The sequence below is a fragment of the Balaenoptera musculus genome, chromosome 18, assembly GCF_009873245.2.
Source record: "Balaenoptera musculus isolate JJ_BM4_2016_0621 chromosome 18, mBalMus1.pri.v3, whole genome shotgun sequence".
Lineage (NCBI taxonomy): Eukaryota > Metazoa > Chordata > Mammalia > Artiodactyla > Balaenopteridae > Balaenoptera > Balaenoptera musculus.
Genome location: NC_045802.1, coordinates 43665894 through 43679991, shown reverse-complemented (window position 1 = coordinate 43679991; position 14098 = coordinate 43665894). Strand labels below are relative to the sequence as shown.

At 35.3% G+C, this 14098-nt stretch overlaps 1 protein-coding gene across 2 annotated transcripts in view; it reads left to right on the top strand.

The window, feature by feature from the left end:
- KLHL1 (kelch like family member 1) overlaps positions 1-14098 on the top strand; it is a 407738-nt gene that overhangs the window by 322992 nt on the left and 70648 nt on the right. For both annotated transcript variants that reach the window (XM_036831798.1, XM_036831797.1), the window contains one exon: positions 2398-2622. In XM_036831798.1, the coding sequence (XP_036687693.1) occupies positions 2398-2622 (225 nt within the window). The remainder of the gene's footprint in view (positions 1-2397; positions 2623-14098) is intronic.

Genomic DNA, 14098 nt, shown 5'->3' with positions numbered 1-14098 from the left:
AGGAATATTATCACTAATAACTTTCATTAGAAGAAGAGCAAGTGTATTTTTAACTTTGTGATCATTAAAAACTAGATAAAACATTTATATTACAGTCTGAATATGAAAATAATCAACTTATTGACTACTATAAGTAAGCTCTACAAATCAAGAAATCTTTGTTTTGTATTATTAAACTTTTTTTGACTAAGCAGAATTGAAGAGTGGAGTGAAAATATATCTTCTTTAGAGCCTCCTGAAAGAAAAGAAAGCCCTGCCAACACCCTGATTTTAGCACAAAATGTAATTTGAACTTCTGACTTCCAGAACTGTAAGATAATAAATGTGTGTTTGTTAAACTTCAAAATTTGAGATAAATTTTCTCAGCAGCCATAGTAAATTAAAACAGCTTCTAAATTAAAGAAAAAAAAGGAAAACAGGAATGGACTCCTATTTCTGATGTAGCAACTTTAGGATAAAATGTATAGGTCACCTCTGAAAACAGCAGCTAGAGGAAAAACACTGTAAAAGTAAAAAATCCTGCCAGGTGTTGAGGTTGAAGACACATCTAGCTTGTTTGAATGAGACTGAAACTCAAATCAAGTCCTCACTTTCCCCTTTGAATACCAACACCTTTTATTGCTCAGAGGCCCTTAACCTCACACATTCTCAAAGATTTTCTCTGAGAAGGATGACTGCACCTTAAACTCCCTGCAAAGAATTTGACCAAGGTTTTGGAGAAGAAAGTAGTGGAAGATATTTACTTCCAGACCTGCAAAATATGTGTCTCTTGGGATTGGGTTAATTAAGATTAGGTTACACTATTTCTTCTGCCATGATTCGTCAAGAGTTAGTCATAAGAGAGAGGTATTTGCATACAACTCTTAATTTTTAGTTAGGCATTCATGTAATCCCAATGCTATCAAGCTTTGAGAATTCACATGACCTTGAAATTATTTAACACTTTAGTTCACCTTGGAATTTCAATTTGTACATATTTGAATAAAACATTTAACGTATCAATAAAACATAATAAATACAATTAAGCATAAAAGAAGCACTTTTGTTTAAATAATATGTATCATGTTACTAAACAGTATCAAATGACTTTTATGAATATTCCAGTTTATTTTTACTCTAAAAATAATAATAGTCTTATAATACTTCATGTTTAGTTGTATGAATAACTTCAAAATAACTTGCTTTTGTAAAACTTCAAAAAAACCCAGATTTAATTCATTCTAACTCAGTATTTATATTGTTACAGCTTTGTCACTTTTGAATAAAAATTGAGCATAAATTATACCATTTTACTTCCATTAGCAAAACTTTTCCTGCCAAGTTGTTTATATTTATTTAGTTCATTGCTGGTTATGTTCTACAGAGTAAATGAGTCCCCTGAGGAATGTCTTCCCTCGTTTGCAAACTTGTAATACATTACAAGTTAAATGATCTTTAGTGCATAAGTGAAAGTACACAAGAATGTTGACTTGTAAATGTAGGGATATTTAATCACTGAAAATGAAATGTTGCTGAATGTGAGTGTAAACATTAAGATCAAACACTGAAGCAAGATCAGTGTTTACTGGTTTATATTTTATCATATAAACAGTTGTGAACTAGTTCAAGGTAAATGTTTTTAATGTGAAATGTTTAACTGAATCCCTTAAAACATACCTCATCAGCAATTTAGCTTATTCTTTCGATTTCTATTTTATTAGTCAGATTTACTGCATTTCTCAAATTTATACATAAAAAGCTTTTAGGAAAGATAAGCTATTTTGTTTAGAGATTCTAACATTTGATAAAGATAGAAGATCATTTTATGTCTCTAAATTCTATTGCTATTCCCCGAATGCATTTTTGAAAAATAAGGTTTAAAAAAAAGCACAGCTGACATTTGTTTACATATGTTAAAATTGACTTTTAAACCCTTCTGCTATTTAAGGCATAAGACAAATTTAAAGAGAAATTTGGTAAAGAATATATTAACTTCTCTTCACTTTCAGAAATTATACAGATAACATACATAGCTTAGCTATTTAAAAGGGCTTTAATAAATGTCTTTTTAGGCTAGGATTGTGTTGCATTTTTTATAGCAAACAGTGATAAAGGGAAGTTGTAAAATCTACTCACAGAACTGTGTCATGCCCAACAATGATTCTATTGAATCAATAGTTTAGCATGAGACCATTATGTAATTCAAACAAGCTGAACATTTGTGTCTACTTTAATCATTAGTGTCTGCCAAGAAGAGAAAATAAAGTACTTATATTACTTTGTTTTTCTGCCATTTTTTTCTTCAAGAAAAATGAACATGACAAGAATGTTTTCACATCCTAATTTGTACAGTGTCTTGGGAAGACTCTTTGTTGGATTAGTAGTAAATGGTGACTATGTGATTTTATGTTTTATCAGGCGCTACAACCATAGAGAAATATGACCTCAGAACAAATTTGTGGATCCAGGCAGGGATGATGAACGGCAGGAGACTGCAGTTTGGTGTGGCTGTTATTGATGACAAACTCTTTGTAATTGGAGGTCGAGATGGCTTAAAGACATTGAACACTGTTGAATGTTACAACCCCAAAACCAAGACTTGGGCTGTCTTACCACCAATGTCAACACATAGGCATGGTCTAGGTAAGATTCTTACTTTATTGATATTATTTTTAGAAAATATTTTATTAATACTAAAAATGTATGCTAAAATATAGTATTACTGTCATCAATTATCATTAACTTTAGGTAAACTGTGGGCTTATTTGGAGCATATATATGTTTTTAATTCTTGATATTTTCCTGTGTTGACCAATATGCATTAAACTGTTGACAGTGATGTTAAATATACCAAGATGAGTAGACATCAAGTTATTCTCAAAGTTTTCACAGTCTGATATTCATACAACATGTAAAATTCATTTGGTATGAAGAAAAAAATGCAGAACTATCATGGAGAGACCAGAGCAATGCAGCCTAGAGGAAGAAACAGTTAATGTGAATTGACGAAAACTTAATTAAGGTGGATCGTTCCCACATTAGTGGACAGACAAATCTAGCTATATCTTTGCACTTAATTGATTCCACCTTGAAAGGTCCATGGAGAGCGGGCAACACGGGTTTAGAAAAAGAGTGACACATCAATAGGCACCAGGGGTCAATATGATAGGATTCAATCGATCTCTATTATGGAGTAACTTGGAGATGGGGAGAACTATATTTGGATTCAGAAGTTCTGGGTGTCAGTTTTGAATCTACCATTTGATATTGTCATGATTTGGGGCCAGCAGTTAAACTATGAGCCTCTGTTTCCTGATTTGCCACTGATTCAAGGTTATTAATTAGATAAATATCTGATGATGATAATGAATATGAAATCACTTGTAAATTGTAAAGTCCTATACAAATATTTGAAAAAAGAGTAATTTAATAAAGATAGTTCCTGAATTTGTACTTCTTATCATATGGATTGTAAGAAGTGCTAATTAGCTTTTTTGAAGACCTGAAATAGGTCAGATAGTTGACTAAGTACCTTTCATATATTTAGAAATACACACTAGAAGGATATTGAAGTTTAATTACAAATGTACTGATCTAGACATTCATAGGTAAGCAAAATCATAGAGCATTTCAAAAACGAATATTGATACTTCAACTCTGAGGTCTTCAGCACTGCATTTCTTATTCTTGTCTGCCATCATCTAAGAAAAATTTAAAAAGGAAAATAAATAAAATAGCTATGAACTAAAGCAACTTACCTTTTTGTTCTTCTGGTTTACCTCCTCTTTCTTCAGTTTGCTCATTAGCAAAATTAAGGAATAGTAATAAATGTTTGGGAACTTTTTCAAGCTCTAAAAGTTTGTGTTTTAAATAAAAATTGTATAAATACTTTAAATCATATAGCCTCCAATTATAATATGGAAAATATGAACACCAAATCATTTTTCCCAGGTAATATTATATAAAAGTTTTCTTATATATTTTCTCAAATATATTGAAGAATTTTGGCTTTTGTGTCCATGTAAAAGCTCTATGTATTGCTTTTATTAGCTATCTATCTAACTACCTATGTTCCTGTTTGGGGGAAATATAGAGAATAAACACTCTGGATTGGAATTTTTGGAATTTAATATCTTTCTTCCTTTTTTAGACAATTCAGTTCCTTTCTATTAAGGTATTCTAAAGTTCAATTAGATAGGATATTTGCATATCAAGAGAACATACTTGAAAACATTTCACCAAGAATACACCTTAAGTGGTATAATTTTAGATGTTTAAAGTATATAAGGTTATGGTTTGCCTCAAATCCTATCACATAGGCTGCTGACCCTTTAGGAACCAGTGCTGAGCAGGATGGTAATCTTAGATACTGTCTTTTAGTCTGTCTTATTTGGTAAAGAATCCATTGTGGAAGTAAGGCTGTATAGAAAATTATATGACCCAAGTATCAAACACATCTGATATGTAATACAGCATTTCTCACAAATTTTAGTGACCCAATACCAACTCTAGTAGTCTACTATTTTCATGCTTAAGCTTCTCCTGTTTTGTTTTTGTTCTGCTTCAGTTCCATTATAAAATAGCTCACCTCTTCTCCATATCTCATGCCATTGACTTCCTCTGTGATTTACTTCCTAGTGGTTATTGCTTTCTGTCAGGTTTTTTAAAATTCTCCACTACAATACTCCCCAAGATCAGACCTGATTGAGTTAATAGGTAAAATTATGGCATAGGGCATCATTTCTGGGGACAATTCTCACATCAAAGTGCCTCATAGATTCCTAGCAATGCCCAGTACATAGAAAACTGCCTTTGACTTGGATGCCAATCCAAGGTCCAATTAGTTGAAGCCAGACTAACAGCAAAGTCTTGTTATCAACAAATTATGGCAAGATCTGCATGGACACAGCTGATTCACTGCCTGGCAGTATGCAAGTTGCAGTGGCTCTTTTGAAGAGAACAGTATGGCATAGGAAAAAGAACACAAATCAAAATTTCCTCCAAGTTATTCCCCCAAGGCAGTGCCATGAATTTTTGTCTCACTTAGGAAGTAACAACTGACTCTGTTTCTCTAATCACTATACCATGACTCTTCCTTCAGTGTAATAACCAATATTGGGTTTGAGTGTAAACCAACAGCCATCGGTACTAGTCTTTTATTTGTTCAGAAACTAGAATGTACCTTTTTATTTGCCATGTTAACAAATACCTACCTTGTAGTATGCAGTGAGATTACAATATCGCCTATGTATCCCATATTATACATTCAAGTGACAAGGAGCTACAGTCTAAAGTAAAATTTTAAAATATAAAATAAAAGCTCAAAATAATTTCTTTGACCTATATAGATTTCCCCCACCTTGATTTCTTTGGAAAAAAAAAAAAAATCCTTACGTGATTATGCAAGAAAGCCACCTGAGTTCTTCTGTTGCTAAGGTTGGATATGTGGCCAAAAATTTTTCATAGCTACCAGTAAATGAAGAACGCTTCTTGTGCTAGATGATATAGCATATAAAATTGTATTCATGTTAAGTCTGTGACATCAGGGAGTAATGCATCTGTCTAGAGAATGAAGATAATTAAGACTACAGTTGTCTCAATATGCTGAGTTTTTATTTTAGCATTATGTCTTTGGAACACATAATTCTATATATCATGTCTTCTTTCCCACCACATTTTATATTGTATAAAATTGAATAAGGCATTATTACAATCCACTGTTTGCAATTGTCATTTTAAGACAAATTGATAAAACAGTAATATAGCTAGTGTATATTATGGGTTTTCTATATGCCATGCTCCATGTTGTATGATAAATATATGGTAGGGGTTGCTTTATTTTTGTTTGTTTAATTTTCAATTGAGATAAAATTAAGTGTTAAAGTATAGAATTGAGTACTTTTGAGTCTATTCACAGAGTTGTGCAGCCATCACCACTATCAAACTCCAAAACATTTTTATCATCCTGAAAAACAACCTTATAACCAATAGTAGTCTCTTGTCATTGCCCATCTCCCTAAACCCCTTAGCAAAACTTAACTTATTTTCTGTCTCTATGGAATTGCCAATTTTGGACATTTCATATAAACAGAATCATAATTTTTGGCTTTTTGTGTATGGTTTCTCTCACATAACGTAATGTTTTCAAGGTTCATCAGTTTCATAGCATGTATCAGTACTTCATTCCTTTTCTGATTGAATAATATTCCACTTTAAGGATTTGCCACATTTTTTTTTAACATCTTTATTGGAGTATAATTGCTTTAAGATGGTGTGTTAATTTCTGCTTTATAACAAAGTAAATCAGCTATATATATACATATATCCCCATATCTCCTCCCACTTGCACCACCCTCTCACCTTCCCTATCTCACCCCTCTAGGTAGTCACAAAGCACCAAGCTGATCTACCTGTGCTATGCAGCTGCTTCCCAATAGCTATCTATTTTACATTTGGTAGTATATATAAGTCCATGCCCCTCTTTCACTTTGTCCCAGCTTACCCTTCCTCCTCTCCGTATCCTCAAGTCCATTATATATATCTACATATTTATTCCTGTCCTGCCCCTAGGCTCTTCAGAACCTTTTATTTTTTTAATTTTTATTTTTCTTAGATACCATATATATGTGTTAGCATATGATATTTGTTTTTCTCTTTCAGATTTACTTCACTCTGTATGACAGACTCTAAGTCCATCCACCTCACTACAAATAACTCAACTTTGTTTCTCTTTATGGCTGAGTAATATTCCATTGTATATATGTGCCACATCTTCTTTATCCATTCGTCTGTCAATGGACACTTAGGTTGCTTCTATGTCCTGGCTATTATAAACAGATCTGCAATGAACATTGTGGTACATGACTCTTTTTGAATTATGGCTTTCTCAGGGTATATGCCCAGTAGTGAGGTTGTTGGATTATATGGTAGTTCTATTTTTAGGATTTTATGGAACCACCATACTGTTCTCCATAGTGGCAGTATCAATTTACATTCCCACCAACAGTGCAAGAGGGTTCCCTTTTCTCCACACCCTCTACAGCATTTATTGTTTGTAGATGTTTTGATGATGGCCATTCTGACTGGTGTGAGGTGATACCTCATTGTAGTTTTGATTTGCATTTCTCTAATGATTAATGATTTTGAGCATTCTTTTATATGTTTGTTGGCAATCTGTATATCTTCTTTGGAGAAATGTTTATTTAGGTCTTCTGCCCATTTTGGATTGGGTTGTTTGTTTTTTTGATATTGAGCTGCATGAGTTGCTTGTATATTTTGGAGATTAATCCTTTGTCAGTTGCTTCATTTGCAAATATTTTCTCCCATTCTGAGGGTTGTTTTTTCATCTTGTTTATGGTTTCCTTTGCTGTGCAAAAGCTTTTAACTTTCATTACATCCCATTTGTTTATTTTTGTTCTATTTCCATTTGTCTATGAGGTGGGTCAAAAAGGATCTTGTTGTGATTTATGTCATAGAGTGTTCTGCTTCTGTTTTCCTCTAAGAGTTTTACAGTGTCTGGTCTTACATTTAGGTCTTTTATCCATTTTGAGTTCATTTTTGTGTATGATGTTAGGGAGTGTTCTAACTTCATACTTTTACATGTACCTGTCCAGTTTTCCCAGCACCACTTATTGAAGAGGTTATCGTTTCTCCATTGTATATTCTTGCCTCCTTTATCAAAAATAAGGTGACCATATGTGCATGAGTTTATCTCTGGGTTTTCTATCCTGTTCCATTGATCTATATTTCTGTATTGTGCCAGTACCATACTGTCTTGATTAATGTAGTTTGTAGTATAGTCTGAAGTCAGGAAGCCTGACTCCTTCAGCTCCGTTTTCCTTTCTCAAGATGCTTTGGCTATTTGGGGTCTTTTGTGTTTCCATACAAATTTTGAAAGTTTTTGTTCTAGTTCTGTGAAAAGTGCCATTGGCAGTGTGACAGGGCTTGCATTGAATCTGTAGATTGCTTTGAGTAGTTTAGTCATTTTCACAACATTGATTCTTTCAATCCAAGAACATGGTATATCTCTCCATCTCTTTGTATCATCTTTAATTTTTTCATCAGTGTCTTATAGTTTTCTGCATACAGGTCTTTTGTCTCCTTAGGTAAGTTTGTTCCTAGGTATTTTATTCTTTTTGTTGCAGTGGTAAATGGGAGTGGTTCCTTAATTTCTCTTTCAGATTTTTCATCATTAGTGTATAGGAATGCAAGAGATTTCTGTGCATTAATTTTGTATCCTGCTACTTTACCAAATTCATTGATTAGCTCTAGTAGTTTTCTGGTAGCATCTTTAGGATTCTCTATGTATAGTATCATGTCATCTGCAAACAGTGACAGTTTTACTTCTTCTTTTCCGATTTGGATTCCTTTTATTTCTTTTTCTCCTCTGATTGCTGTGGCTAAAACTTACAAACTATGTTGAATAATAATGGTGAGAGTGGGCAACCTTGTCTTGTTCCTGATATTAGTAGAATTGGATTCAGTTTTTCACCTTTGAGAATGAGTTTGGTTGTGGGTTTGTCATATATGGCCTTTTTTATGTTGAAGTAGCTTCCCTCTATGCCTACTTTCTAGAGGGTTTTTATCATAAATGGGTGTTGAATTCTGTCAAAAACTTTTTCTGCACCTATTGAGATGATCATATGGTTTTTATCCTTCAATTTGTTAATGTGGTGTATCACATTGATTGATTTGAGTACATTAAAGAATCCTTGCATTCCTGGGATAAACCCCACTTGATCATGGGGTCCTTTTAATGTGCTGTTGGATTCTGTTTGTTAGTATTTTGTTGAGGATTTTTGCATGTTCCTCAGTGATATTGGCCTGTAGTATTCTTTCTTTGTGACATCTTTGTCTGGTTTTGGTATCAGGGTGATGGTAGCCTCGTAGAATGAGTTTGGGAGTGTTTCTCCTTATGCTAAATTTTGGAAGAGTTTGAGAAAGATAGGTGTTAGTTCTTTGCTAAATGTTTGACAGAATTCGCCTGTGAAGCCATCTTGTCCTGGGCTTTTGCTTGTTGGAAGATTTTTAATCACAGTTTCAATTTCAGTGCTTGTGAATGGTCTGTTTATATTTTCTATTTCTTCCTGGTTCAGTCTTAGAAGGCTGTGCTCTTCTAAGAATGTGTCCATTTCTTCCAGGTTGTCCATTTTATTGGCATATAGTTGCTTGTAGTAATCTCACATGATCCTTTGTATTTCTGCAGTGTCAGTTGTACTTCTCCTTTTTCAGTTCCAAATCTATTGATTTGAGTCTTCTCCTTTTTTCCCTGGTGAGTCTGACTAATGGTTTACCAATTTTGTTTATCTTCTCAAAGAACCAGCTTTTAGTTTTATTGATCTTTGCTATTGTTTCCTTCATTTTTTATTTTTTTCATTTATCTCTGATCTGATCTTTACGATTTCTTTCCTTCTGCTAACTTTGGGATATTTTTGTTCTTTTTTCTCTAATTCTTTTAGGTGTAAGGTTAGGTTATTTATTTGAGATGTTTCTTGAGGTAGGATTGTATTGCTATAAATTTCCCTCTTAGAACTGCTTTTGCTGCATCCCATAGGTTTTGTGTCATCGTGTTTTCATTGTCATTTGTTTCTAGGTATTTTTTGATTTCCTCTTTGATTTCTTCAGTGATCTCTTGATTATTAAGTAGTGTATTGTTTCGCCTCCATGTGTTTGTATTTTTTACAGATTTTTTCCCATAATTGATATATAGTCTCATAGCGTTGTGGTCAGAAAAAATACTTGATACAATTTCCATTTTCTTAAATTTACCAAGGCTTGATTTGTGACCCAAGATATGATCTATCTTGGAGAACGTTCCATGAGCCTTTGAGAAGAAAGTGTATTCTGTTGTTTTTGGATGGAATGTCCTATAAATATCAATTAAGTCCATCTTGTTTAATTTATCATTTAAAGCTTGCATTTCCTTATTTATATGCATTTTGGATGATCTGCCCATTGGTGAAACTGGGGCGTTAAAGTCCCCTACTATGAATGTGTTACTGTTGATTTCCCCTTTTATTGCTGTTTTCATTTGCCTTATGTATTGAAGTGCTCCTATGTTGGGTGCATAAATATTTACAATTGTTATATGTTCTTCTTGGATTGATCCCTTTATCTTTATGTAGTGTCCTTCTTTGTCTCTTGTAGTAGTCTTTATTTTAAAGTTTATTTTTTCTGATATGAGAATTGCTACTCCAGCTTTCTTTTGATTTCCATTTGCATGGAATATTTTTTCCATCCCCTCACTTTCAGTCTTTATGTGTTCCTATGTCTGAAGTGGTTCTCTTGTAGACAGCATATATACGGGTCTTATTTTTTTATCCATTCAGCCAGCTTATGTCTTTTGGTTGGAGCATTTAACCATTTACATTTTAGGTAATTATTGATATGTATGTTCCTATTTCCATTTTCTTAATTGTTTTGGGTTTGTTATTGTAGGTCTTTTCCTTCTCTTGTGTTTGCTGCCTAGGGAAGTTCCTTTAGAATTTGCTGTAAAGCTGGTTTAGTGGTGCTGAATTCTCTTAGCTTTTGCTTGTCTGTAAAGGTTTTAATTTCTCCAGTGAATCTGAATGAGATCTTTGCTGGGTAGAGTAATCTTGGTTGTAGGTTTTCCCCTATCATCATTTAAAATATGTCCTGCCACTTCCTTCTAGCTTGCACAGTTTCTGCTAAAATATCAGTTGTTAACCTCATGGGGATTCTTTTGTATGTTATTTGTTGTTTTTTCCCTTGCTGCTTTTAATATTTTTTTCTTTGCATTTAATATGTGATAGTTTGATTAATATGTGTCTTGGCGTGTTTCTCCTTGGATTTATCCTGTATGGGACTCTCTGCACTTGCTCGACTTGATTAATGATTTCCTTTCCCATATTAGGGAAGTTTTCAACTAAAATCTTTTCAAATATTTTCTCAGTCCCTTTCTTTTTCTCTTCGTCTTCTGTGACCCCTATAATTCGAATGTTGTTGCATTTATTGTAGTCCCAGAAGTGTTTGCAGTGGTGGTCAATTCTTTTCATTCTTTTTTCTTTATTCTGCTCTGCAGTAGTTATTTCTACTATTTTATCTTCCAGGTCACTTATCCGTTCTTCTGCCTCAGTTTTTCTGCTATTGATTCCTTCTAGAGAATTATTAATTTCATTTATTGGGTTGTTCCTCATTCTTTGTTTGCTCTTTAGTTCTTCCAGATCCTTGTTAAAGGTTTCTTTTATTTTCTCCATTCTATTTCCAAGATTTTGTAACATCTTTACTATCATTACTCTGAATCCTTTTTCAGGTAGACTGCCTATTTCCTCTTCATTTGTTTGGTCTGTTGGGTTTTTACCTTGCTGCTTCGTCTGCTGTGTGTTTCTCTGTCTTCTCATTTTGCTTAACTTACTGGGTTTGGTGTCTCCTTTCTGCAGGCTTCAGGTTCGTAGTTCCTGTTGTTTTGGGGGTCTGCCAGAGTGGCTAAGGTTGTTTCAGTGAGTTGTGTAGGCTTCCTTGTGGAGGGGACCAGTGCCTGTGTTCTGGTGGATGAGCCTGGATCTTGTCTTTCTGGTGAGTAGGTCTGTGTCCTGTGGTTTGTTTGGAGGTGTCTGTGACCTTATTATGATTTTAGGCAGCCTCTCTGCTAATGGGTGGGGTTGTGTTCCTGTCTTGCTAGTTGTTTGGCATAGGGTGTCCAGCACTGTAGCTTGCTGGTCGTTGAGTGGAGTGAGGTCTTATTGTTGAGATGGAGATCTCTGGGAGAGCTTTCACCATTTGATATTACGTGGAGCTGGGACATCCCTGGTGGACTCATGCCCTGAACTCAGCTCTCCCTCCTCAGAGGCACAGGCCTCACACCCACCTGGAGAACCAAGACACTGTCAGCCACACCGTTCAGAAGTAAAGGGAGAAAAATGGAAGAAAGAAAGAAAAAAGAAAATAAAAGTTATTGAAATAAAAAATAAGAATAATTATTAAAAAATTTTTTTTTAATTAAAAAGTAATAAAAAACAAAGAAAAGAAAGAAAGAAAGAAAAAAGAGAACAACTAAACCAAAAAGCAAACCCACCAATGATAACAGGCACTAAAACATATACTAAAAAGAAAAAGAAAAAAGAAAAAAACTGACAGACAGAAACCTAGGACAAATGGTAAAAGCAATGCTCTACAGACAAAACAACACACAGAAACATACACATACACACTCACAAAAAGAGAAGAAGGAAAAACATATGTATATCATTGCTCCCAACGTCCACTGCCTCAATTTTGGTATGATTCGTTGTCTATTCAGATATTCCACAGATGCAGGGTACATCAAGTTGATTGTGGAGATTTAATCCACTGCTCCTGAGGCTGCTGGGAGAGATTTCCCTTTCTCTTCTTTGTTTGCAGAACTCCTGGTGTTCAGCTTTGGATTTGGCCCTGAGTCTCTGTGTAGGTCGCCTGAGGGCATCTGTTCTTCACTCAGACAGGACGGGGTTAAAGTAGCAGCTGAGTAGGGGCCCTGGTTCACTCAGGCCAGGGGGAGGGAGGGGTATGGATGCAGGGCGAGCCTGTGGCGGCAGAGGCCTGTGTGACATTGCACCAGCCTGACATTCCATGTGTTCTCCTGGGGAAGTTGTCCCTGGATCACGTGACCCTGGCAGTGGCAGGCTGCACAGGCTCCTGGGAGGAGAGGTGTGGATAGTGACCTGTGCTTGCACACAGGCTTCTTGGTGGCTGCAGAGGCAGCCTTAGCATCTTGTCCCAGTCTCTGGTGTTTGTGCTGATAGCTGTGGCTCACGCCCATCTCTGGAGCTCATTTAAGCAGTCCTCTGAATCCCCTCTCCTCACGCCACAACCCAAAACAATGGTCTCTTGCCTCTTAGGCAGGTCCAGACTTCGTCCAAGACTCCCTCTCAACCAGCTGTGGTGCATTAACCCCCTTCAGGCTGTGTTCACGCAGACAACCCCAGTCCTCTCCCTGGGATCTGACCTCCGAAACCGGAGGTTCAGCTCCCAGCTCCCACTTGCCCAGGTGGGTGAGCAGACAAACCTCTCGGGCTGGTGAGTGCTGGTCGGCACTGATCCTTTGTGTGGGAATTTCTCCACTTTGCCCTCTGCACCCCTGTTGCTGTGCTCTCCTCCATGGCTCCAAAGCTCCCCCCCAGCCACCCCCTGTCTGTGCCAGTGAAGGGGCTTCCTAGTGTGTGGAAACTTTTCCTCTTTCACAGCTCCTTCCCACTGGTGCAGGTCCCATCCCTATTCTTTTTTCTCTGTTTTTTCTTTTTTCTTTTGCCCTACCCAGGTACGTGGGGGGAGTTTCTTACTTTTTGGGAAGTCTGAGGTCTTCTGCCAGTGTTCAGTAGGTGTTCTGTAGGAGTTGTTCCAATGTGGATGTAGTTCTGATGTATTTGTGGGAAGGAAGTTGATCACGTCTTACTCTTCTGCCATCTTGAAGGTCTCCCTGCCACATTTTATTTATACATCATCAATAGAAGGACATTTTGGTTGTTTCCACTTTTGGGTTATTATGAATAAAACTGCTCTGAACATTCACATATGTATTTTTTCTGTGAATATATATCTTCAATTCTCTTGGATATATACATATGAGTAAAATTGTTGAATTATATGGTAGCTCCATCTTTAAATTTTGGAAGAATTGCCAACCTTTTTCCAGAATGGCTGCTCCATTTTCCATCTCCTCAGCAATTATGAGGGTGCCAATTTTTCCACATCCTCGATAACACTTGTTACTATTCGTTCTTCTTTTATTATAATGATTCTAGTGTTCATGAAGTGGTTCATGGTTTTATAGACATTTCTCTAATGAATAATTTTGATAATCTTTTCATGTGCTTATTGGCCATTTGTATATTTGGATAAATTTTTATTCAAATATTTTAGCTAGTCTTTGTTTAGATTATTTTTTCTTTTATTGTTGATTTGTAATTTTTCATTTTATATTCTATATATGTTTCCTGTGTCAGACATAACATTTGCAAATACTTTATCCCATTCTATGGGTTCTAATTTAACTTTCTTGATAGTGTCCTTTGATAGCTACTGATGGACAAGTGTTTTCAACTTATGTCAAGTCAAACTATTACTCAAGTATGAAGGGAGAAAAAAAGGGCATCTTCAGACAGTTTGGTTCTGTTAATTTCAG